The 24,055-nt window shown below is 41.9% G+C and overlaps 2 protein-coding genes across 4 annotated transcripts in view; one reads left to right on the top strand and one right to left on the bottom strand.

Moving 5' to 3' along the window:
* emilin3a (elastin microfibril interfacer 3a) overlaps positions 1–6,121 on the bottom strand; it is a 6,264-nt gene extending 143 nt beyond the window's left edge. The window contains exons 1-4 of the mRNA XM_084365623.1: positions 5,358–6,121; positions 5,144–5,263; positions 4,457–5,016; positions 1–3,946 (exon numbers count right to left, since the gene is read on the bottom strand). The exon at positions 1–3,946 is cut by the window's left edge and continues 143 nt beyond it. Coding sequence (XP_084221749.1) covers positions 1,989–3,946; positions 4,457–5,016; positions 5,144–5,263; positions 5,358–5,509 — 2,790 coding nt within the window. The 5' untranslated portion in view covers positions 5,510–6,121 and the 3' untranslated portion in view covers positions 1–1,988. The remainder of the gene's footprint in view (positions 3,947–4,456; positions 5,017–5,143; positions 5,264–5,357) is intronic.
* The window catches only part of samd10a (sterile alpha motif domain containing 10a), a 38,939-nt gene that overhangs the window by 8,164 nt on the left and 6,720 nt on the right, over positions 1–24,055 (top strand). Inside the window, exons 1-2 of one of the 3 annotated variants that reach the window (XM_084366923.1) lie at positions 19,421–20,383; positions 22,583–22,764. In XM_084366923.1, coding sequence (XP_084223049.1) covers positions 20,371–20,383; positions 22,583–22,764 — 195 coding nt within the window. In that variant the 5' untranslated portion in view covers positions 19,421–20,370. Of the gene's footprint in view, positions 1–19,420; positions 20,384–22,582; positions 22,765–24,055 lie in introns of those variants that run through there. The other 2 variants (XM_084366921.1, XM_084366922.1) reach the window with 2 other exon arrangements.

Genomic DNA, 24,055 nt, shown 5'->3' with positions numbered 1-24,055 from the left:
CCCGGGCTTCCTCGTGTGTTAGCCAACTGTAATCAACACTGTCGGTTCTCTGACCATCACTATAATGAGGACAAAAACTCGTCTTTCACCTTACGCTTCAGCAGAGGACATTATATAGGATGATTCACGTTTTAGACGACTGCAGCCCTCTGCTAACTCAAACATCCTTTGTCCTTTGTCTTCGTGCCAGCATTGCCTTTTGCGATGTGGGTGCATGGGTCGGCCAGTGACAGTCTGCGCGCCGTGCAGGGAGCGTATAACTCAGAATCGGATCCTTGAGTGAGCAGTGAAGAGACTCTGAGTCAGAGGAGACAAATTCACCAGAGCCCCTGAGTGCCCTTTCCGTCCAAGTGTCTGCTTGCAAACAAACATGATTAATGTGTTGTTGTTTGGGCTTGTTTGAGGTGTGAACTTTAAGGAAGCATGGTATGAATACAGGAAATAGATAAGAAAATCTGAACAATGACCGAGATGTAACAAGGACCTGAAGTAATGCAGGTAGCAGAGACAGGATGGTGTCATTTTGTGTCTGGGTTTGAGAGCATTGCCTTATTATTCAGTTATTTCCCTTCAATGGCATTTCTTGATACATTTACATTTTAAAAGAAGGTAGTTTGTAGGTGATGTGTGAAAGGTTGCTTCAGGAAGGAATGTGTCTCTCTTGCTCTCACTTTATGAACTTGGATCATTACCGAGCTTTATATTTGCGTCTCGACATTGCTCTGTCACTCAGCTATCCCAACATAAATTTGGTGTCTATCTTTTCTGTCTGCCCTCTTTTCCTCGCTGGCATTTCCATAGTTGTTATTCACCACATGTCTCCGGCTAAAATGTTTTCACACAGCAGTCGGCTCATCTCCCACACGGCTGTCATTTTAATGGTTGTTTGTCTGATAGGGGAACAGGAACTAACAGGGGAGGGTTATTAGCAAGGTCGCCTATCGTCGCATTGTAAAGTCCAATGAGAACTGTGCTCAGACAGCTGGCCCGGTAGATTTGTAGCCTAGACAGAGAGAGACGAAGATTTAGGCTATTGTATGGAGTGGCTCCCTGTCTTTCTGTATCACCTTGGCAATAATATGGTGATATTTCTTCTGGCAAGGGAGAGCTTTCCCCATGAAATTGATTTCTGGAAGGGAGACTGTTATTCTCTGTGTGAACATAGCCTCATTCAAGGAAAACCTCCCCAGTACCCAGTAGTCAACAGTATTAATGCTTCTCTATTGCTCTCTTGTGGTTTCCTCGCTTCTCTGCATCAACACCTCCCATCTTTAAAGCAAAACATGACTGGTTTCTCAAATTAAGGCTTGGTGTTGTTTTTGAAATCCAATTCAGACACCAGCAAGGTCCTGAAATTGTTTTCTCTTTTAGTATCTTACACCTCTTGTGTGAAACAGCCAAGAAAACATGAAAAGTAGAGAAACTAGTTTATTGTCAGGATTGTCAGTACTGAAAAACCTTGAAATTAAACTGCATGTAGCATGAAATAGGTACATTTTATTCATTATTACATTAAGAAAAGAAACTAATGCTCAAGAAATAAAACCACGTAGAAACATAACATCATGTATACTTGTAGAAAAATCAGTACAAAACTTAAACATGTCAACATTGTTAAAATGCTCATATAAGAATTATTTTGAAGCTTTACAGAAACAGTACAGTAACACAGGTGCAGTCTGCTGTTGTTTGTCACTCATTCAATCGCTGGTGGTCTATAAATAATCGTCCATTACAACAAACATTTCATCTTAGCACCATTATGACACATTTTTCAGATTATGTGTTATTAGTGCAGTTGGAATTAGCTGCCGTTTTCATTTTATACTGTAAGCAAACTAAAACCATCCTTATGTCAGTGCAGGTTCAAAACCTTCGTATTTTACAGTTCAAATAATGAGCTTGGGTTTTAGTGGACCCCTGAAACACCTGCAGAACATTTATCCGTTTTCATTCATTCTTGAAATCTATTGTCCGTATAAACTGAGCTAATTCAAAGTGAAGGTGTCCCCTCGTCTCAGCTCTGCCTCCAACTCTAAACTCTGTTGTGTTGGCGTCACCTTGGAGGTGCAGTTTCTGAGTTCGCCTCTCAGCTCAGACAGCTGCACAGTGTGACTGGAGAGAGTCCCATTCATTTGCAGAAGAAGCCCATTGGACTGTCCCTCCAGCTCCTCCCTGATTCTCTCAAGGTCCTCTGCCAAGTAATTCAGGCCCTTACACTGGTCCTCCACACTGGCTACACGCCCTCCGACCTCAGTGACCTCTTTCTGGACTCCCATAGCTGTGCTCCGGCAGCCTTGGACCTCCTGAGCGAGTCGCCTCTTCATCATCTGCAGCTCACCTTTGAGTCGCGTCAGCCTGCGCTCACCTGCCCCGAGCATGGTAGCTTGATGTCCAACCAGCTGAACCACACCCTTTATCTGCTGGGCCAGACGAGCCTCTCTCTCATGCCAGGTGCTGTTAGTTTGACCCACCTGATGGACCACTGTCCCCAGGGAATCCTGGAGGTCTCTCAGGGTGTGGTTGACTGAGCGGACATTGAATTTGAGTATTGTGAGCTCTCCCTTGATGGGATAATCTGCCTCTGCTTGTTCCTGCTCGTTCCTATGAGTCAAATTTTTCAGGATGTGCTGCAGTGTGACATTGAGGCTGTTCAAACGGTCGTCTTGCAGGTCGAGTACCTCTTTAACATTCTGCTCTGATGCCAGGTTTGCACTTGGTGCCGCAGAGTCTCCCTGGATGGCGGACGGGTTTTGAGGTGAGGAACAGGAAGCGGAGCAGAGAACCTCAAGGCTGCTCAGGTGCTTCTTCACTCTATCCACATCCACCTCTAGTCTCCCTCGGAGGGACTCCAGCTCCGTCTCCAGAGTGGGGACAGCATGACCCTCCAGCAGTGCGGGGGCGGTGACATTACCCAGCTCCTCGAAAGCTGTCAGTAAACGGCCTTCTAGAGCCCTCAACTTACCCTCCATCCTGTCCTCCAGACCCTGTCCTGTCTCAGCTTTGTCTGCGATACCACTGCTTCTTCCAGACTCATTACCTTTAATCTTCCCAGTCAGGTTGAGCTTTGCCTCCACATACCCCAGACGCCCCTCAAGCATTCCCTCTATGTGGTCCTTGTGGCCACCCAGCTCCACTCTCAGGTGGCCCTGGGACTGGTTGAGGCCTGCCACTGATGTTTCCAGCAGCTGCACCCTTTCTGCCAGTCCACTCACTCTACCACAGCAGCCCTCTGTAGCCTTTAAACCATGTATCTGTGCCTGGAGGCTTCTCAGCTCTGTTCTCAAGTCTGTGCTACTTTCCGCCAGAGCGTCTTCCATCTGCTCCTGCCTCTCACCTTGCTCCCTCTGGCACTGACGACGCACATCCCCAGCTTTCTCCTCGCATCGGCCCTCTGCACTCTCCACACGCTTCTCAAACCCACCAAGAATTTCTGTCCTGGCTTCACTCAGCTTGGCGTCCATCAACTTCTCCACCGGACTCTGGGCATTTCCCTTGAGATTGGCAGTGGAGTCTGACACCACTTCTCTATTCGACATCTTCTTCAGTGCTCCATCATGTCCCATCACTGTTGCTTTAATCTCCTGCAGCTCTGTTGTCTTGGCTTGCAGCTCTGTCTTGAGCTCCTCTACCCTTACATTCAGTTCTGCGAGGCCTGGAAACACATGTCTACCATCTAGACCTCCTGTCTCAGGACCTCCCCCGGGAATCTCTACAAACCCCATGGTGGATGGACTTGAGGCTACAGCTGGAGCAGGAACAGGACCAGGGGCAGCAGAGAGCAGAGTTGACAGCATCCGATTGGCATCCTCTCTCAGCGAGGCTCGTAGACTGTCTTCCAGTCCATTCACGGTTCCCCTCAGCGTCTCCAGACCCTGGTTCAGACGTTGTACATCCTCCTCCATTCGAAATATCCGTTCCTCTGTCTCACTGTCAAGGGCCTGGCCTAAAGAGGGAAAAACGGCTGTTAATATTGGAACAAACGTAGTCGAATTTTGGGTAACTTTCATGGTAAGTAGGTGGTAATTATCAAGTCACTTGATTTGCAATTTCTTAAAAAGTGAAGCCCCAGTTACAACAATAATTACCTCAAACTTTATTGTCATATACTGCTATTTAATAAGAAGTAAGAAGTTACTAAAAAGCTGCTAATTACCATCAATTTATTAACATATTGTTGGGAATTAGCAGAATATTATTGATAAATAATATTGGGGTTATTTTAATAAATTTGTTGGTAAATTCAAAGACAATATGTTGTAAAATGTTGCTTGGTAATAACCACCTACCTACCATTACATTTCTGGACCTTTTAATAAAGACTTGCAGAAAATGATGTATCAGTCTTTCATATTACTTTGTGAGGGGAAAGGTTTATGCTCAGACATGTTACATAATCAAACGCAGTTTCCAGAAAACACAGAAAATTACTATGTACTGTGGAATAAGGACACACCTTTGGTCTCACTCTCAGGCTGCTCGCCACCAGAGAGAGGTGGAGGGATTTCCTCTGGTACATGTTCCTCTGGTCCTTGGCCATGCTGATGCTCATGCTCATGCTCATGCTCAAGTTCGTGTTCTGGGTCGTGCTCTGTGTGATGTGGTTCCTGGTGCTCTGGCATTGGCTCTGGCATCGGCTCTGGCTCAGATGGAAAAGGCTCAAAGGAGGTGTCAGGGTAGGAGGACCTCGGAGGTCCAAAGTGGCGCATGGGATAAGAGTTGAAGCCGTTGGTGGGAGGTCCTTTTTGGCTCCATGGGTTGGCCTTCACAGCAGTGTTAATAGGAGGGCCCTTGAACATGGGACCCTTGAACATTGGACCTTTGTACTGTGGGCCCTTAAACTGTGGACCTTTCATTGGTGGGCCCTTGAACGGTGGCATCATTTTCATGGTGTGTTGGTAAACTGGATGTCCCTCCATACAGCCATAACCAGAGTACCCAGGACAGCAGCGCCACTCCAGCTCTGTGACGGTTTTATGTGCCACCTTGTAGAGTGGTTTGTACATCAGACGATACCTGAGGGAAACAACCAGCTATTAGTGATAAACATGCACTCGACTGTGGTATTTTGTACCCTGAAGTGATGTGGAGTTTCTTTTATGTTAAGGCCCATCAACATGAAATAAAAGCTGTTTTCACTCACTGGAGAGTTGGACATTTCTGGCCCCAGGAGCACTTGTTGTACTCAGCTTTTACATACGGGGCTGCCCCGTCCTGCACGGTGAAGGACACTGTTTTTTCAGTGACATAGGCACAGTGGTTCCTTTCAGAGAGGAGAGAGAAAATGACAGAGACAAGGTGATTTACAAATTGAAATATAAAGTCTTTCATGATGTAGAAAGAGAGACAGAACTTACTTGTGTCTGCTGGTGGGATTCCCTGGATCATGGTGTTGACTGAGCCCAGCTTTATACTGGTTAAACTGGAATGGTCTGTAGAACTTGGTTTCGACCAGTGACAGAAATAAAGTCATAAACACAAAAGGACTCGCAACCGTCACAAAATGCATCCTTGAATATCCTCGTGTTAAAAATCAAAAGCTTGGAGAAAGGAGTCCTCAAACTGAGGTAAAGGTGATCTCAAAGAAGAAAAAGTAATCCACCATCAAGGGCAAATATTACCCTTAATATTCCTCTCCGTTCACTTGAAATGGAAATGACTGAACTGCTAAAAGATATCTCAAAAAAAGCTTTAAAAAATAATTCAGTCTCTGTAGTTCAACCTTTTTGGCTGTGCTATGAAGCAGAATGCCACCTTGTGAGTGTTGACCCTAACACTGGCTGTGGGTGTGGTGGACTGTGTTGCAGTGACAACAGTCTACTGTGAGTTTGGTGGACTACAGACGGCACTAATAGGGCTCCACTGGCACCATCTGCATATCTCCTCCCACTCAACCTCCCTCAAAGTAACACCAAAGTGACGCCGGAGGAGAGAAGAGAGCCCTCACCTTCCCAGTTCATGTTATTCCTGTGTGGTTTTCTGTATTACGCAACTTTATAGAAAGTCCAGTTTTTATTATATGTCTAGTTTGAAGGCGTCTCTACCAATCAGAGCAGACGCTGAATTCCCATGAGCGATTTTCCCATGCTGACATCACGGCAAACCAGAGGGGAAACGGTTCATCACATCCAGAGTGGGGAACACGAAGGCCGGTCCCAAAATAGCCTCTTTTTTTTTTTAGCTCAAATAAAGAATAACCCAATGACAAGTGAATATAGTATGTATATATGTTGAAACTTTCTTTAGGTTCGATTTCAATTTGATGTGTTTATGGTCAGGTTAGGTTTAGGCACAAAAACCACTTGGTTACGGGTGAGGAAAACATCACGGTTTGGCATGAAATACCTTTTTTTGTCACCACAAACACAGCTGGAAACTGTCCCAGGGTATATTCACTGGTTTTAGACCTACAAATGTTGAAACGCGGCCTTGAACTGTGGTCACTGGCTTAGCAGCTCTCTTACCCATAACTCCACCACCATCCCCTCCAACTCCCAAGTCAAGTCATAAACCTGTACGTGATCTGACACTGATTGTATAAATGTCAATATTGAACATAGCAAAATGTGAACAAAACAGTTTGCAGATATATAAACTGCCAACATTTTATCCAGGCGTCTTGGCTGAAATTATGCAAATATATAAACCCAAACAATAATTATAAAAAAGAAAGCAAAAATAAAACATCAAACAAACCAGTGAACAATACAAAAATAAAAGCAGGGGAGGAGAAGTTGGGAACAGACTGGTCAAGAACATCACAATCATTGAATTCATTTGGATGTCAAGGAAAGCAATTTGTTTATTATTTACACCCTAAAGATATATAAGATAAAATATCCAGGTCTGTGGAGTAGAAACAAATGATTTTTGAAATTATTTCAGTAAAACTATCGGTGGCAAAAAAAGACACGTTAACATAAAGAACAGTTATTTATAATATGATGAAGTCTTAACCTTGTAGGTCTTTTTCCACAGAAGACGTTTTGATTTGCCACAGTAGGAAAAGCACGAGTGTGACCAACAAAATTAATGATGACTGAAATCCAGTTAGCTGCTTCAGTTCCAGAGCCCTGCTGTTGTTCATGCTGGCTCACTGTCACACTGTCATGGCTAACTGGGACACTTGAATATAACAGAGCCTAAGTAATGTTATTAGTAACACCTGTGCTTCTCCTGCGATGACGAGGCAAAATGTCTGCTGTGAAAAGGAGCTCATTCATTGTTAATGTCAAACGTCTTCAAGTTTTCATACAGTGTAATTTCATACTGCAATTAATTATCCAATCACTAAACATTAATCTGTTTGGATTAATCGTGTAGTCGATACAAGACATTAGAGTTTACGCCCATCACACTTTCCATGAACCCATGATGCAGTGGTGGAAGAAGTATTCCGATTTTTTACTTAGGTAGGAGTAGAAATACCACAGTGTAGAAATACTCTGTTACAAGTAAAAGTCCTGTGTTTGAAATTAAGAGTTCATAAGTAATAGCATAAGATTACAAAGATTATAAAGAATGGCCCATTTCAGAATAATTACATTTTTGGATACTAATTACTGATGCATTCATGTGTAGATAATTTTACTTTCACTTTTTTATAATTTTATTTCATTTTATTATTGAACATTAAAATGTATTTGTTGATTATCTGAATCTGCAAAGTAACGTGTAACTAATACTATCAAATAAAAGTAGTGGAGTAAAAAAAGTACAATACATGTATTTATATTTATTTATATTTATTTAAATGGCATAAAATGGAAACAATCACATACGTCACATAAGATTACAGTACATGAGTAAATATACCTGCAGTAGTTACATTCACTGCCAAGCTTGTGTCTCGCCGAAAACCAAGTAATATTTAACTAATAATATGAAACAGAAAAAATCCTCACATTTCAGGTGGAACCAGACCGTGTCTTTTCATTTAAAGGACTTTAATGATTAATCAATTATCAGAATTAGCATACACAGAATATATAATGTTGAATTAAACCTGTATGCTTTTATAAGCTTGATCTGAGATGATATTGTTTAGGTTGTGTGACGGCTCGGCCGTCTCTAAAGTGAAATCTGTGAAACATCTTGAGCTGTTTTTCTTCACACATGCACACCGGCACAGTTGACCTAACAGCAAACCTCCAGGAACGGGAACAAATACAAATAAAAAGTCTGTGTTGAAGGCTGTGACAGTACACACCCATGCCTGAGTGCTTTGCCCCACAGGCCCACACATTCATTCACAACACAGGTCTTTGTACAGTTCACCGCCCCGAGTGTAGAAAGAAGCCACTGCACTGAACCTCAGCCAGAACACTTTCTGTTTAAAATGGCCGGTTAGACGGAGCGATGTACTCATCGAAAATCAGTTTACCTCAACAATTTCCAAGGAAAACATTGAATTTCCAATATCAGCTTTTGGAGGACAAGCTTAATACTTTTGTAAATCAAATCAAAGCCAATACATTAAATCAGGATGACGGTAAAGTTTTTGAAAGCTTTGACGATTTCCTTTTGGCCTTTAAAACTGTTGATTACATTTCACTTCCACACTGTATTCTATTATGTTGTAGATGCAGCACTGGGAAAAGTATGTAATATTTTACAAGGAAAACATTTACTTCATTTATACATTATTAATGTATGAGGCTGTTTGTGACCATGCAGACTGTTAAAAGGAAGATGGGCAAGGATGTAGCAAAAATAAACCACGGTTTTCATTCATCAACAAAATAATTTGGAGGTCTGTGTTTTATGTCAGAGATGTTTTGGGAGTGTGGCTTGTACTTTTTACCCCACTATGTTTATCTGACAGCTGTAGCTACTGGTTACTTGTCAGATTTAGTTTTTACAAACAAAAAATGATAATAACATTATAAAATGCATTATTTAATGTGGTTACAAACCATTTTGAATTGTGACCCCTTTCTTTTTAGCCTCGATGCGTACCGAGAGCTTCTCTCCCTCAGGCTGATTACATTACATTACATACGATTATACATCAGATGCCTTAAAAGAGCCTCACATGTAGGAACACCAGACACAAGCAGGTCATGTTTGCATGTTCAACCCATGCTTGCGTGGGGTTTCTCCAGGTACTCCGGTTTCCCCCACCGTCATAACATGTACCTTAGGTTGATTCTCTAAGATCTGGAGTTGGTCTGGGCCCGTACACGCTGCCCACTGCTCCCTCGGGACCGCTTAAATGCAGATTACCAGTTTCACTCTGTTGTACGTTGTATATGTGATCAAATAAAGATTCTTCTTCTTTTTCTTTTTCTCACCTGAAATGTTTTCAGAAACATATTTATCACACTGTTTAGCTGCAACGGAGAAAGATGGTGAACTAAAAGTGGCTGATGTTGTTCCTGCATTGTAAAAATGGAGGCTGAAAAAACTAAAATCAAATTGTAGAACAAGACTGTGCTGATCAGAGATGAACCCAATCCTGTTCATTGTCCATTACATGCCTAAATTGATTTCCAAAACATATTTTAGTGTACTGATTAGCTGTTATACGATATTGTTTGTTTCCAGCTGGCGACTTTACTGTTTCCTGTTTAATAACGGACTCCGAGCCAAACCCCAGCGCCACCCAACTCGCAGTATTCACCCATCAGCGGGAGTGTTGTTTGGGCCGGTGAGGTGCATTCTGGTTGTTGTAGGTAGTAAAGTGTTGTTTTTATACGTCTCTATCAACAGTATAATGATGTCACAGGGGCCATACTTCTGCAAAATTAGGACTTTTAACTCTTTAAGTACATGTAGCTGATGCTAATTTACTTTTTTCTATTGGACGATTTTAAATAAGCAGTTTTACTTGTAATGGAGGATTTGACTCCTTCTACCACCACCGAACATATACATGTTCAGTAATGCCAGACATTCTTGAAAAATGTTTTGCTGTGACCATTGTGACATGACCTCATTATGAACAAGAGTGACATTGTGTCCATTATTTTGTAGGGGTTTTTTGACTGACCCTTTTCAGACGCACACCCATTTCCTGTATCCTGTTTGTACCAGGTCCCACCTCTTCTACCTGGAAACACCCTGTTCAGTGCACATACACACATCACTCTGTGTGTGTGTGTGTGTGTGTGTGTGTGTGTGTGTGTGTGTGTGTGTGTGTGTGTGCGTGCGCGTGCGTGTGCATGTTACATATTCTACGTGAGCTCTTTTACTCTCTTGATTTGTAAACAAGCTCTCATTGTATGATGTGAAACATGTTGCAGAGCACACAACCGTCCAGGCTCGGACTTTCCGGTGCCGTGAAACAAGTGCAGCTTTATTCTGCAGGCGGTGGCGGCTCCACCCAGAGTTTTCCTTCAATGGCATCACACAGTTACAGCTGTTTTAGCTTCCACTCACCTGCCCGTCATAACGCATACATCATACTTAAGCTGTTCATGGACTGCTCGACATCGACTCATTATGAGGACAAGTTTGCCTGCATGAAAAAACACCACACATGAGTCTAAGGAAGTCTGTGTAGCATATGGGCAGTTGAATTTGTGTTTGACCCTTCTCTGTTTCTTTGTGTCTGTTTAGTTTTAACACTAGCGGTCTAAATTCTGAGCTGGCCTGTAAATCTCTTTATGTGTGTCTCTAGTCGGTGGACTGAGTGGCTCTGGCTTTCCTAACAGCACTGGCTGATATAACACTTTTCAGCATTTGTTGAAACTTGGATGGACTAGCAAATTAATTTGGAGAAGGATACAAAGAGCTTGGAAGTTTTATAACTTTTTAAAGGTTTCGTCATGTTCTGAAGTCAACTTAACCAACATTCTGAAGTGATAAAACCTTTTTTTTTTTTGTTATCTTTGACAACAAACTTAAATTCAGTTGGGCTTTTTCTGCAGCTTCGTCACATCTCAAAAATGAGATCTTTTCAATCCACTAAGAAACTGGAAACGGTCATTCACGCTTCATTTTATCACGCTCAGATTACTGTAACTCGTTGTATTCCTGACCCACTCAATGCAGCCTATCCAAACTTAGGCTAGTTCAAAATGCTACAGCATGACTACTAAAGAAATCGAAGAGAAGCAATCCAGCCACAAGAATAAATGTTGCTAAATTTAGCCTCTGCAGATAAGTTAAAACTTTACATTTCTTTAGGGGGAACTTTCTATTTTTATCTTATGACAGTGCTCTGCTTACAGTCTGGTTAGGTTTAGGCACAAAAACCACTTGGTCAGGCTTCGGAGAATACATACATATATACAACATACTTTTTTTGGCTTAAAATACGAAGTCTCCTAAAAAAATATTCAAGTGGTGTCACACATGCTGTGGTCCCGCATCAAGAATATCCTGCAGTCTCACACTTAATGCAGCCTAGACAGCCTTGTTGCCTGTAAGTCCACCTCCTGATATGATAATAAGGTAATAAACATGTAATACGAACTTGATATGACACGTGATTAACAAAAGTCAATGTGGTACGTAGCCTATGCCACGAACATACAGACGTATCTGTGGCAACTGGGCTGAGAAAACAGTTCACATAGCGCCTATTGCCGCGTCTCTACCTTGGTTGCCTGAACGTTTTTAGATCTGATTTAAAAATTCTATTAAAGCCCGTTTGGGTTCGACAGCTGATTATTTCGCTGACTTACAAACCCCATAGTAATAGTAATATCTAGGTCATCGCTGGAGTCACGGCCTCACGACTCTGGAGCGAGCTGCTGGAGGAGCTGAGGCAGGAGAGCTCTGATTCTTCTTTTAAATCTCTTTAAAACACTTTTTTCCCCCTAAAGTGATCATTCCTCTGTTTTTATTTGTTTTTAATGTGCTTTAGTAATTCATGCATGTTACATTATTGTATGAATTGTACTGTTGTCATATTTATCTGTAATTTGTCCTGTTTAATGTCTTTGTAAAGCACTTTTTAACTTGTTTTTGAAAAATGCTGTATAAATAAAATTATGATAATAGGAATTATTGTTATTACGAACACTGCGTGACCCAGATCTCTTCATTTATTCCCCGTCTGCTCATTATACCAGTTACTGAATAAACAGCTTAATCTATCACTGGCTGTGGCCTGACAGGGAGAGATACTTAATGAATTCATGCATGACCATTAGAAAATACTCCGTCCAGCTTTAATTCATCAGATTAACCAATGAAGAGGGAATGTCGGAAAATCAGGTTGAGATACTGTTTAAAGTCATGTTTTTATTTCCAGCATAGTTCGTTTGTTTTAGAGTTAGTTGTTCACAGCCGTTTGAAAGAACAGACAAGAGTAAAACATTTCACAGAACTGAAGCTTGTTTCTTGCGCTGGTGCACCTAAATCTATGTAAGATTGTTCTGTTTTAGTTTATTTTAAGACATTTTCGAGTGAATATTTCTGTCTTCGGTCCCTGTGAAAAAGAATTCATTCTGAGGCGTCACCATCTTGAGAATTTGTTCATTAGAGAAGACAAATGTTGGCCTGAGCAAACATAATTTAGTGGCCACATGCAGAGCCAGAGGTCACGGCACACTTCACACGTTAGCCAAGAAGTTCAGCTTTGTTTGCTGTTGCCAGAGTCCCCTGGCAGTGTGTGCACATCTGGAGACAGCCAACACACACACACACACACACACACACACACACACACACACACACACACACACACACACACACAAACACCTCCACAATGCTCTACAGAAACCCTTTTCCCCTCTCCCCATTTTTTTGTGCCATTATCGTTCTTTCCTTCTCTTTTGTTCCTGATAAAAAGTCCTCTTCATGATTTTCATGATTTTATTCCAGTTTTTTAACATGTGCCTACGCACATCTACGTGTATTGAAATTATTTTTTCAAAACAATTTGTCCATAAATCTTAACTGTAACATTTTTGTTGTTTTGACATAAATGAATTAATTCATAGCGTTAGATCTCACAGCCGATATACTTAAAATCTAACAAAGCTAAATCCCACAGTAACTGAGTGTTAAACAATATTGAAATTAAAATGTGCATTTTTAAGGACCTAATTCTGCACCATCTAAATAAAGATGGTAAATTGGCTAAATGTTTTGCACTTCACCTCAGATAAGCCTCTCGCTCCTGGACCCCTCGACAAACAGTGGGAAATACAGGGTGCATTGAAATCCTTCTATAGTGTATGTTCACAGTATATAAATAAACCGATGTACAGATAGTAAGATGGATTCATTTATTGTATTTATTTTTGTAATTTATTGTTTACTTGACAGGGACAGTGCAACTGTAGTCCCTGTGCAGGAGACAGAGACGACATCTCTGTTAGGAAAATGAACACTAAAGCATCAAAATAGTTATAAGACAAAACACAATCACAATTTTTAAACATTAGAACGAGATTTTAAAACATTAGAACACTACAACAACAACAACAGCCAGAGATTTCGAGTAAGTGTTTGTGTTTATGTGTGGTGGGTACGAGGTCGGGTTGATTTTAGCCTGATTTCATCTTGAATTTCAAGTCAGTGAAGCTGCAGCACTCTCTTATAAAACTCTGCACTGAGAGAGGGCTGACTGCTCTGTTGGCTGTCCCAGCTGTCCTCCCATTGTCTGAGTGCAGCGGTATTAACTCTTTTAATGGAGAAGGAGCCAGTTCATTGATGACTTTGTACACTTAAGTAGCATCAGCAAAACTTTCAAAGGGTAGGAGGGTATAGGTCTGAATTATGTTACGGTACCAGTGGTAACTTGATGATAATCTGATCATGTCATCACTACAGTGCTGTAGATTCTGCAGCATATTGCAGCTTTTCTGATCCATCCATGTCATATAGGCTGTAGAGCCCGGCGGATACTTAATTTTTGGGTCGCTGCCAATATTGGAGAGTAAAACGTTCCAGTATTGATAATCACCGTCTAAAATAGCATCAGTGCACTGAAACAACTGTACTGTACTAACTGTAGTACTGTAGATGCTGTGACGGGATGTCATTTTACATCAACACATGAAAGCTGCAGTAACGATTTAATAATGGGGTTATATCAGTGTCAGCTGCCCATATAGTTGCAAACCAAACATCACAGTGAACTAGATACACATTGGGCGCCATTCTTGATTGTAATAAACTGCTGGTTTATAAAAAAAAATAAAAGTGGCACATTTTATAATAATATTTAACATCATTTAGAGTGCAAACATTGAGTTTCTTTTTAAGAAATACAGTATGGAGCGTGTAATTAATTTTGGATTTGTGAAAAATGGTCAGACGTTGCTCAGCACCAACAGAGTACAGTATTTCTCTGTACACAGAATGAGACTGCCCCCTTGTGTTCACTACTGGTTTAGATGTTAGGATGAGCATCAGCCCCCTCAGTTTCTATCCTCTGTCTTTCAAATGCATCACCAGCTTCCACGGGCGAGTCAAGTTATTGCTAAATAAGAAACGATGAACTCTGCCCCGTGCCCGTGGCGGTACAGTACAGTAATGTTTAATGTTCGGACTGGAGGTGGTAGACCGGGCAGGACTGACTGGATCGCTCTGGAATGACCTTAAATATAATGGACGATGAAAAATATGATGAAAAAGAATTCCTTTGTTAAACATAGAACAAAAGGCAGCTGCTGAGCGTAAACCTCAAATGTATACTATTAATATTTGAGTCTCTTTGATGTTCTCTCCAGTGGAAACTATTAATTCAAGAGTTCCCTTTCATCTTTTAGCGCGCCAACCAGGCCAAATGTGTCCATGCTTAAAGTTTAACAGGAGCCCCAATGCTCCAGTCTCATGAAGAAACTATTCAGACCCACACTCCAGCCAATTAAACTCAAACTAGTCAGCTGAGTTTATTATTCCATGTGCAGTTTGTGACTGTATCCCAACCAGCGCTACAGCCACCACTGGTCTGAGAAATCACAGGCGGTGATCGTCAGAGATTTAATGGGAGGTTTTTCCTGTGAGTTATTCAGACTCTGATTGTGGGAGGATGTAAGAGAATGTCTGGCGGGGCTGTTGTTTTCTAGTGTGGAGTTATTTTAAATAAACATCAATCACATGATGCAAAATCAAAAGCAGCAGGGAGCTCTGCCTTGAATCAACGCTTGGCATCTTTCGCCACTCATAAGCCCAGAGAGGGAGTGTGAAATCAGGACACCATCATAAAGTCTTATACCATTTAGATTGTGAGCGGGGCTGTGACTTGATGCAGAGATGGTGCAGATCCGTAAGAAAATTTAAATATCTACAGCTTTGTTTTTGAAACGAACGATCTAACTAGTGATCGTCTTGCAATGGGATCACACCAGCCCGTCGACATGTTCACGTTCTGATCCAGGACGTCGATAAAGTGACGCAAGAACGAGCTCTAAAATCCAGAAATAATTCAGTGTTTTTGAACTTCTGGTTCTCTCGACTTGAAGTCAATGTTTTTTCGTGTTTAGACACCTGATATAAAATCTTAAGGTTCAGAGACTCATTTTATTTTAAACATTAAACCCGTCAGTCAACTCCAGAATTTTGAAGCTTTCACGTGTCTTTAAAAAAGTGGTCACCAACAAGTGGCTAATTGAGGCTCCAGAGGTTGTCGTGGACATTAAACGTCATTACACCAAACACGGAGACTCATCCACTCACTAGTAGTTGGAAACTACTCGAACTCAATTTATAGGACAGTTTGTATATTACAATGTACTAGGAAGCTTGGTGTTAGTGACGTCGAAGTAATGTGACTCTGATGTAGTTTGCTTGTAGCCTAACGTTAGCTTTTTATTTCTGGAGATTTCATTTTATGCTTCAAATATCATAAAATGAGTGTTCATCTGTGAAGATTATCTTGCTGAACAAAGCCTGTAAGAATCATGAACTTGTGGTTGCCTCCATCCCGTAGGCTTTTGTCGAGGGAACCAGGGCGACGCTAACATCTGAGTTAACCTACAAAAATACGTCATCACTGCTGCTCTCTGTTGGTGTCTACAGGAACACAAATGTGAGCCAGGGGTGTAAAAAGGAGGAGGGCATTTCCCTATTTATATCCTTGCTTGGACCACACCCATCTCTGAACTTTATTTTGATCTCAACTACACACCTGTGAAGTATCCTGTCATGGTTTTGATGTTATTGCAGTGACAAAAAAAAGGACAACGCAGACATACAAACACCTGGCTGGCAAAATATTCAAACCCGCCTATGTGGTAGTTCCTGCTAGGACACATTTTACCGTGATGACACAGATTCACAAGGTGAAAACATTACAAGCCGACGCTGCCACACCTGCTAACTATGTTGTAGTGCAGCATTCTTATAAATCAGAGTCTCTGAAGTTTAAGTATTACAAGTAATTTACATTCTTATGTCGTGTGTGTTGCATGCGTGTGAATATGAAGCTGGAGCTGGCAGTTAGGTTAGCGTAGCATGAAGACTGGCTCGCCTAGCTCTATCCTAAAATGCTCAATGTTTGTCAGATTGTTATTTACGGATTAAACAAACAAGATATAAAATGTAAACAAGTGAGCCTTACAGGACGCAGTAGGTAGATTTTGTAACCTTTGTAGCTATACTTGGAGCTACATGAGGTGTGCACTAGTAACAATGACAAGAATGATGAGAGGTAAGTTGCCTCACCCTAATGGATGCAATAAAAATAACTCCATGAGAGAAATATGCAAATCAAGCAGTGTTTGTGCACGCCCACGCTGTCCTGAGAAGAGATCTGATCAGGCAACATGAGTAAAAACACCCGCATGGACTACTAGTGAGCGGAGGGTTTAAGAGTATAATCACTTTAAAGCCGTTAATAACAACACGGTGAAGGACACGCATCCACCTCTGACTTAATTAAAAACATTTATTCAGTGCTGATGCTGGAAAATTGCACTTCAATTATTTTCATTCAGGAAGACTTAAGACTTCTGAGTTAATGTAGTTAACTTTTTTTTTTTTAAGTTTCTCTGTGTTTTTGTGGTTGTCACGAAATCAAAACAGTTGAACTGTCAGTTATGTTTCATTTGCAGCTCAGTGGGCAAAGAACAGGAGTCGATGGTAAGAGCCAAAACATGATCGCCCTCTTTCCTCTAATGTCAAATTCATTTTGAATCGAGAATCAATTCTGAATTCAGTCGTGTTCCTAAGAATAAGCAGCAATAATTCCCCCTACGTAGACCGAGCTGTTCCTTTGAGCGTTTTCATATGGGGCAGATTGAACAATAGCATATTGTATATCTGTGTATTTGTTTAATATTTTAATTGTGTTGCATATGATATCTCACAATGACATTTGTATGAGAATAAGTCTGAACTCCACTAGGGGGCGGTACACATGTCACCATGGCTGTGATTTGCATTTTAACTCTAATAATTTTAACTCTAATAATTAAGACACTGTATTTCTGCTGTGTGACTTGAGTTTGTTCAGATGTTTCTGAATACCATTATTTATATTTTAGGGGTTTTGAGAAGTCTACAAACCAAGGTCAAGAAAGATACCATGTGACAAACATCTCCATCTGTCCGTCAGACTGCTCACATTCACTTCTTTCACTCATACATTATTAATGTCTTTAATCAGCCTTCATGATCAGACTCACCCCACGATATTCTCCTGCCTAAAATGAGGACAATCATATTTAAGTCTGTACAGAAACTCTGTTTTTCTTCTGCTGGTTCCACTTTGACGACACAAACAGCTGCAGTGTCATGTATCTCGTTGCTGTTATGTAGATTTCTAAACCAGAGCACGCTGATGCAAAATTATGAGATATTTATGAATAAACAGAGGCGAACCACAAAATGCACTTTAGTCCAGACCCTTCAGGGGCAGTCCCTCTGAAGCGCTGGTGAGATTTGTAGCAGTGGATAAACAAAATTCAGTTTGCCCTTGTTTTTCTTTCAAGGTCTTTTTTATATATTTATATGTTTGCCTTATTTGCACTGGAAGATTATTCCCCCTGTCCCTCCTGCTGCTGCTGAGTGGATGCAGACACCACTGATGATGGGGCACAAACATTATATTGAAAGGTCCTTTTGTTGATGATGGTCTGTTGAATGAATGGCAGCATTCAAAAACGAAAAATAAATAAATAAATAAAGGTCAGTTAAATAGATTTTCATTATTATTATGCTTATTATTATGATTTATTAATGGGCCACATTAATGGGAGTCAATAGAGTCCTTCCACATCCTTTTTTCATGCAGTGACCAAATCATATTTGTCCTCATGGCATTGTATATTTGTTTTTCCTCTGGTCATCATTAATTACTAATAAATGTTAAATGTATAGTTGTCAAGTTGTGTACTTACATCATCCCAAATGTTTCCAGCAATGTTCAAACCCAGAGAAAAACGCACATTAACTCAAGGTATCACTGGGTTTCATTTGGTTGCCTGGCTGCCGCTACATTCAGGTAGGGAAGTCAGCAACAGCACTAAAGTTTGCATGAATAAAACTAGTTTGTGAGCATTTGTGCCTGTGTTATGTCAAACAGATTGTAATCAGCAGTGGTGGTTGTTTAATGGTGTGTTCACCACTAGCATTGCGGATCATTTGTGTGATTACTGTACATTAGCCGTGAGCTAATGTTAGCTAGCAAAGGCACACATTGAGGGTGTGTGTGTGTCTGTTGTTTGAACTCAGGTCAACTCTCACTGAACTCAGCACTCACCAGAGACTCTGGTTCTCTCTCTTCTGTCAGCTGGAGTTAGTTGTCAACAAGCCCCCATGAAGACTCGCATCGTGGTCAAACTGTGTAATTACATCGTCACAAGATGCATTCGGGCCCCAAAAAGTCTTTTTTTTACATCGTGAAAGAAGCTGCAGCAAAACGGTGGATAATTTATTTTAGCGTCAAGGCATCACAGTCATAATTTAAGCCATTTGGTCCGATAAAAGTCTGAGAGCCACAAAATTAAATCAATTTAAATTCCACAGATAAAAAAAATCAATATTCCAGCGCACACCATGATACGATTGACACTATTTTTATCAGTTACATTTAAAAAAAGAAGGTACTAACTACGCGTTTCGCATGCAGCCTCGTCAATCACTCAATAGTCAGTGGTCTCCTGGTGTGCGCTGGAATTATTTTTGTTATCTACAAAAACAATTTTTGCTTATAGCACCCAGAAGAGAAGTGCTGCTGTGCACAGGGTATATCCAGTTATTTTATTTCTACTGAAGTTAACTGGCTTGGTCGGCGCACACTCTGTGGTCCTGAAGACGCAGAAGACCTGGGTAATTTTATAGCCCTGAATTTGAGCCATTTTATCTTCATGCGTAGGAACGAACCGGCCTCTACCTCCAACACTGTGTCCAGATTTTAATGTAACGTACTTGGCTGTCAACATCACAGAACATAAACTCCTGACAGTGGAGGTCACCTCTGTGGATCGCTGCTGCAGTCGGGTTAATAAACAGGAGTGAAGATAAATCCATTTTCAGTCCCATACGTTAAAAAGTTAATCTCTGAGCTCTCCTCCCGTCAGTATCTGATGTGACTCCGGGTGTTTATTCCTCCACAAGGTCCGGCTCTCTCAAGATTTACCATTTATTAATGATGGCTATTATAAAGTGTTACCTCCCCTTTTAGTTTAGTGTGATGGAAATATATAAAGTGCAACAAGACAGAAAGAAGGACACACTTGGATGCTAGATTATGGTTTGTTTGTGGTTGTGTTCGGTCATCCACAGTCTGATCGGATTCCCTGTGAACTACGTGCCCAGTAAAGTAGGCTAAACTGGGCAGGTGGGGAGAAGGATGGGGATGCTCACTGGTATCTGCGTGGATGTCCCGCAGCTCTTCTGGACAAACCGCGCATAGAGGGTCCATCACAGAGAGGGCCCACTGCCCACAGGCGCGCACAGAGCTCCCTTTCTTCAAGAAGAGGGGCGAAGGGGAATTCCTTAAGTTGGATGCTGCAGCGATGAGAAGCCTTTTCATCCGGCTGTTTTTCAGAGACTCCACTGGCTGCGTTAATTACAGGGCCCGGGGCTGCACTTTGAGCTCAGTGCGCTCATGGAGGCTCTTGAGAAAAAGGCGCGCGTCTGATTCTCACGACACATTAAAAACACACACACACACACAAACAGACACACACACACATATACACTTGCGATCCAGCCAGCGAAACCAGTCAGTCAGTCAGTCAGTCAGTCAGCTGCTCGGGGACATTCCTGTCTCCTCCTCAACAACTTCGGCTCACACACACCGGCGGCGGATTGTTTTTACGCGACGTGAGCTGGTTTGGAGGCATTTTCTCTCAGTCGGAGCGGAGAGAGAGCAGCGGAGAGGATGTGGAGCGGCGGAGCTCCGGCCACAGCTCCATGAAACTTTTTTTTTTTTTTTTATCGGAGAGGAGCAGAGGAAGATCCCGCAGCCCTGTGAGACGATGACAGACTCCCACTAGACCCACCCCGGCTTTTAAAAACACCATGGCTGTGGACGGTAAGGCCGCTTTCTGCTGCTTATATCTCACACATGCGTCGAGGTGGTCTTTAAATGATATCCTTCACTCAGCTGGAAACTGGCTGTAGCTCGTTTGTTTGACTCGATACTTGCGAAACCGGTTCGCCAGCTGTGTGTGGTCGCCTCTGCTGTCACTCCACTTCCTCAGGTTTACACTACACCTGTGTAATCCTGCAGAACAACGAGGACAAAGGCACACAGTCTGGTTTGGATAACTTTAAACACATGCAGGGGGAATAATGAGGAGGAGGCTGCAGGTTGGTCACTGGTGCTGAACTGGACAGCTCTCCAGCAGACACCAGCATGACCAGTCTGAGTGAGGTCAGCTTGTGCAGAGACTCAGCCATTAAAGGCTCCATGTGTAGGATTGTATACATTTTATTTTATTCTCAATAGAGCAGCAACTAACAACTATCAATGCGTGATATAGTTTTCTTACAGCCAGTGCCCGTACCGGTAAGATAACCGATGATTTCCCATTGTTGTGGTTTAAAAAGAGGTTTCCAAGCTGTATTTTCTGCAGGAAGAAAGGCGAGGAGGTAGTGAGCAAATATGGATGATCTCATAGTCCTTCTTCTTCTTCTTCTTCTTCTTCTTCTTCTTCTCTATGTTCATTGGTGGATTGCAACCCAACCTTTAAGCTGCGAACAGTCGGCCACTGTGTCAGTTTGTAAATGTTGTGCTTGTTGAGTCAATGCAAGACACATTTTCCAAAATGGGGCTTCTAATTTATTTCTTGAATGAAAAATACTCACCACAGTTTCCAAGATCCTTACATGGCATCATCAAACCTCTCCTTTTGTCCCAAACCCAAAGAATCTTCATTTACTGCCATAAATGCTTAAGAAAACTGAGAATTCGTCACACAAGCAGAGACATTTTTGCTCGAGAAATTACTTAAACGATTGAAAGATGATCAAAACATTTAATCTTTCCATCTGCTAATCAACTATTCATTGCTGCTCTTATTGTAAATGCATTAGTCTTTGTTTCTTTCAGTGCCAAATATGCAGATATGAGCTTTAATCTGCAGTGTAGATGTAACTGAAACACTGTGGGAAACATGTTGCAGGCAGGCGAAGACCTTTCAGCTTGTTCAGTAAGATTTTTGTTCATGAAAGCGTTTTCCTATCCGGCGCCTGCTGTTTGTACATGTGTTAGTTAATGAGCGCTTTTTGCTCCCACAAACAGGCAAATACTCAAGGAAGGGGAAAACTCGGTCTGACAAGTGGTCTTAATTATCTGTATTTAATCCGGGAAAGGGGCTCATTTGCGTTTACAGCAGCAGCCTGAGGGAGTAATAACGCCGTGGAGGAGAGTTCATACGTACAGAGTCTTGGAGTTACACCTCAAAGAAACAAAAAAAGTCGCATTCCAGAGTTTTATTCATAATAATCTGATGCTGCTGGTTTCGCCTTGATGATTGCAGGACTCGGCTTTGCTGCGCTCTCAGCGGGAGACGTTGAATGACAGAAAGGAGAGGCACAAAGCTAGAAAACCAAAAAGACACTCTTTCATCTCCTCAAACCGTCGTCTCCCCCGTTCTGTCCTCTTTTCAAATTCTCTTAGTCAATTTAAGGCATCGAAAATGCACAGCAACGCACACGCACAAACACAGCTGCACACGGAGCTTCAAACACGCTAAGAAAATTCTCCCAATCTGGCACATGAATCAGTAATGACCCGTGGCTTTCTGCCAGGATCTGTGCCAGTAACGGCGTGTTTACTGTAGTTCCACACTTTCTTTAATTACTGGATGTTGGTAAGCCACCTGCTGTTGACTGGGTTTGGATGTCTGCCCGCGGGCCGCCTCGTAATGATGAGAGAGTGACTCGTCTCACTGATCTGACATTCACCTGCAAGGCCTGCGAAAAGTTACAGTGGTACCGAAACGCTGACTTACCTAAATTACAGAGCAGCTTGTCCAGCTCAGATAACTTTTTAAGGTTGCCTCCTGCTTGCTCGGTATCAATGGAGCGTGTGTGAGCAGGTCGCTTGTAATGAGATCATCTCTGAATGACAGGGTGCCCAGGTGGGTTCAACTCTTCTGTTTCCAAGTCACGCAGAGTGAGGGAGGTGTTTTTCACAGATCGTGTCTCATGCTGTTTTTTACATTTCCAGCGGTTACAGGCAGATCCGGCTGTCTAATCATTACACCTCCTGCTTTTGCCTCTGCAGCGGCATCCAGTTTTAGTTTCTGCAGGCCAGCTGTGGAGTACAGAGCCCTGCCCGAGGACTTCAAGCACCAGCTGAGTCGACGGACAGGTGGGAACCTAACCTGGCATGACGGCCGCGGACAGAAAACCGCGGGAGGCCGAACAGTGAAGCTGCTGCAGCAGCCGGGCACGGAGGCCCTGCAGGTACTGAACATTCACACCACCTCGACATGTCGAACAGCACACGCAGGATTATCCCCCGGGCTTTCTTCATCCTCCAAAGTCGAGGAGATACGTTTGCTTCAGAAGAAACTCTACATCCAACCTGAATTAATTTTTTATAAGAAATCTGCATATTTATGAGTGTCACAGGAGTGAGTCCTAAAACCTGGAAATAAGTTAGCATGTGTGCACTTCCGGTTCCCTTGTCACAAAAACAGTGGGTTTTGTTTAGATGCCTGAAAGTAACCAGCTGGGAGGCGAACATTGTCAACTGTTGCTTAGTACTATCTGTGAGTATTGTCTTGCATCAGTGCTTAGGGAAAGGGGAAAAGCACGCCTTGTATATGATTAGCAGGGAATACAACACACTACAATCAGTAGCACACTATGAGAGTCTCTTAGCAAACTGTTTCTTCAGGTATACACAAACACGTCTTTGTCTTTTTTTCGAAAAAAAATCAGTAAAATAGCTGCAGTGTCATTATAACTGTAACTTCCATGAATAAAAAGTGAGGAGAATTAAAGTTTCTGTTTGATTCTGAATGGCAGCATCACAAAGCACAGGCATCGGGTTTGTACGAATCCTTACATGGACTCACCCAAAATCATTTGTATTCTTTAATTAAAAATAATTATTGTGATCCATATAAATTATAGTGTTTGCATCATATGGAATAAGAAATCTTTACGGCCTCATGGCAACAACAGTAAAGTATTCGTCTTGTGTGTTTTTAACTTAACATTTCATTATCTCAGTTTTCCCTCATGAGTTAATTCAAACATTAAACATTTCATTTAAAATATTTAATATCCCTGTTGTCGTAGCAACACGACTACACGTGAAGACGTTCCTCGCTGCTGTTCAGTAGCTCTGCGTTCAGACTCCTCTACAGAAAAGTCTCGAAGAAAAAAATCATAAGTCTGGCAAATGCGGCCGGTCGCCATCCATTGTTGCAAATGGGCACTTTGTTAGCAGAGAATGGAAGTTGCTCTCTCCCCAGCGGGATGCTGGGCTCAAACAGCCTTTTAGCCCGGCTTTAAATAGCACAGGTCCTCCAACAGTCGAGCTACACTGCAGCATCACTGACACAGAGTTGAGCTTGATACTGAATCCTGGTAAACAGACTGTGATACAGAGTAACACGGTAAAAACTCTGAATTTGTCTCATTTCAGGTCAGAATATCTCTTAACGCTTAATATAAGAAACAATCAACATAACATAAGCAACATATCAGTGAGATATGTGGGGAAGAAAGAGTCTTGAAACCACCT

This window comes from Pagrus pagrus, assembly GCF_965226575.1.
Source record: "Pagrus pagrus genome assembly, chromosome: 11".
Taxonomy (NCBI): Eukaryota; Metazoa; Chordata; class Actinopteri; order Spariformes; family Sparidae; genus Pagrus; species Pagrus pagrus.
This window is presented reverse-complemented; position numbering and strand designations above follow the sequence as displayed.